We start from the raw sequence: 3,199 nt of genomic DNA on the forward strand, positions 1-3,199 counted from the left end.
ACTCTTCGCTAACGTGAACCGACAGTCATGAACGCGATACACAGACTCCCAGACTTATGCGATCGTGAAGAACAAATTGCGTGAACTCCAGTCTCCTCCATTCTTCTTCGCAAACGCGATCTAACACACGTGTTCCCGTAGCACTACCTTCCCAAGCTTCGCGATCGCAACACCCTCTCGCAAACGCATAGCACAAATTCCCCAGCTGCCTACAATACTCTTCGCGATCGCGATCCTCCACTCGCGATTGTGTATAAGGAAAGCAGCCACATCAAAATCAGCAATTCCTCCAAGTTCAAAATGCACCGAACATAATCCGCATCACACCCGAGGCCCCTGGGACCTCAACCAAATATACCTATAAGTCCTAAAACATGATATGAACTTAGTCGAGGCCTCAAACAACGTCAAAAACATGAATCACATCCCAATTCAAGACTAATAAAACTAATGAATTTTCAACTTCCACAATCGATACCGAAACCTATCAAATTAACTCTGATTGACATCAAATTTTGCACACAAGTCATAAATGACACAACGGACCTATTCCAACTTTCGAAACCAAAATTCGAGCCCGGTTACCACAAAGTCAATTCTCGGACAAACTTCTCAACTCTTCAATAAGTCAAAATCATCTACGGACCTCCAAATCAATATCTGAACACACTCTTAAGTCCAAAATCACCATAAAGAGTTATCAGATCGATCAAATCTCCATTACGGAGCCATTAACCCAATAGTCAATATTCGATCAACTCTTTCAACTTAGGCTTCCAACCTTGAGACTAAGTGTCCTAACTCATTCCGAAACATTCCCGTAACCAAACCGACCACCCCGGCAAGTCACAAAACAACAAGTGAGCACAAAATAAGCAATAACTGGAAGAATGGGGCTATAACACTCAAAATGACCGGTCAGGTCGTTACAGAATTAATGTGCTCCAGCTTTGGGAATCTAACAACGATAAAGTTGATGTCGAGCAATATATTTAGTTTAGAGTTTAATTCCTATACATTATTTCGTTTGTCCCAAAATACTAATTATGTTTCGCCTCTAAAGTCAACCCGATTAATCTTTGTAGTTAGATTGGATTTGATTAATTTAATATTTTAAAATTAAAATTCAGTTCAAACAAAAATACTAGTTTGCATTGTGAAAAATTAAAATTTTATGTTGTTAGTGATATAAATTAACTTAATAATTTCTAAATTTGGAAATAATTTTAAAATATATTTTGGAAATAATTTGGAAATATTTTTTTATGATCTTAGTGATATATAAATTATTTCAATATCCATAATTATTATACTGTTTTACTCAATATCAAATTCTAGAAATACTTTTAAAATGATAAATGATAATTAACAATTGCATAGAAGGAATACACAATTAAGTAATATTTATATAATATTTTAAAGTTTTAGTACGCACGCAACACGTATTCAATCTATGCTATATTAAAAGCATGAAAACCCTTAGCGAAATATCTCTCGTCATTTTTATCCCTTTTAAAAAATAGTTCACACTCGACAAAATAATCATTTGAATATTTTTCTAATATATAGGAATAGTCATTTAATTATTTTCATAATATTAAGGAACTTAATTATTTTTCTAATATTAAAAACCCTACAATCTATTAAAATATTATTATTAAATATTTTCTTATTTAAACCATGTATGAAGTCCGCGAAATGTCGTTTGCCTTTTTATCCTTTATAAATAGATTTCATATTGGATGAAATTTTAATTTAGTTATTATTCTAATATTTAGGAATATGAAATCAACTAAAATTTTGATTATTCCCCTAAATTAGTAGATAACACTACACACTTACTAGTAAAAGACGGGAAAGGGATAAAGATGATTCTTGCTTTAGAAAATTGCTTATGTGAAATTTCATCCACATTAAATAATGAAGGTTATTTATTTCTAGCATTTAATTCTTTTCCCAAGAAAAAGAAGAAGTAAAATCTGATTACCACAATCTCATTAGGGGAATACCAACATTAACGTGAATACTATATTCTATAAGAACAGTTCATCATAACATATAAAAAAATTTATAAAAAAAATGAATTACATAAGAACATCAATAGTGATTTTCTTTAACTTTCTATCTTTAGTGGCTGGTTCCTCTGGAGATTTGACAGAAGATGTTTGCAAAAAGTCTACAAACTACAAATTATGTGTCAGTTTTCTTAGAGCGAATCCTAGAAGTTCTTCTGCTGATAAGAAAGGTTTGGTGTGTATTATGATTCAATTGTCTTTAACCAAGGCTAAGAACATTTATAATCAAACTCTTATTATATTGAAGCAACCAATGGAGCCAATTCTCCAGCAATGCCTTCAAATTTGTCGGGATAATTATGATCTAGCTGTGTCACAAATTACAAGTTCAATTAAATATTTAGACGAGAATAACTTTGATATGGTGAATGATGGTATAAGTGGTGCCACAACTTTTTCTGTCACTTATAAAGAGTCTTTCACTGAATGGCATTCAGTTCGCAAGGATCCATTAAAAGCCAGGAGTGATGATTTTTTTCATTTTAATGATATAACATTGAGTTTGTTAGACAATTTTCAAATGATTGTAAAGTCGTTATCTTTAGCCGCACCCTATAAAACAATGGTATAGAAAAGTAAAACAAGCTCTTCCTTTTTGGGATATTGTTATTGATGTTTAATGGTTTATACTAAAGGTAAAAATAATTTTATGCTTAACCTAAAAGATTAAGGCAGTAAAATAAAATTCACTATTTACAATAAATTGTTAAAAAATTATCCCACTATTTTATCGTTTGATCCTCATGAAATAAGTCAATTTTGGGCTCTTGAGCACATCCATTTTTCTAATGTTTTCGGATATTTCTAACCAATAGTGTCACGATCCAAATTCACCTATAGATCGTGATGGCGCCCAACATTCCAGCTAGGAAAGCCAACTAATGATTTAAACATATATTCAATTCTTTAAAAATTATCCAAGTAATCAAACTCTTCGAAATTTCAAAAAATTAAGAAAGATATAAGAAATTAAGATAAATTAATACCCAAGTAAAATAATTAAATCCACTAATTCTACTAGTGTGTGCCAGGACCTGGTGTCACAAGTGTATGAACAGTTAGATGATTATACAAAATTCTAAATACTGTCAGAAATAAAATAGACAGAATACAAATACAAGAAG

The 3,199-nt window shown here is 31.4% G+C and overlaps 1 protein-coding gene across 1 annotated transcript; it reads left to right on the plus strand.

The window, feature by feature from the left end:
• The first annotated feature begins 2,079 nt into the window (after nt 1-2,079).
• Nucleotides 2,080-2,646, plus strand: LOC142169730 (cell wall / vacuolar inhibitor of fructosidase 2-like). The gene has a single exon (XM_075231633.1). It carries the CDS (start codon nt 2,080-2,082, stop codon nt 2,644-2,646), a length of 567 nt encoding a protein of 188 aa, XP_075087734.1.
• Nucleotides 2,647-3,199: the final 553 nt, after the last annotated feature.

This window comes from Nicotiana tabacum, chromosome 15 (assembly GCF_000715075.1).
Source record: "Nicotiana tabacum cultivar K326 chromosome 15, ASM71507v2, whole genome shotgun sequence".
Lineage (NCBI taxonomy): Eukaryota > Viridiplantae > Streptophyta > Magnoliopsida > Solanales > Solanaceae > Nicotiana > Nicotiana tabacum.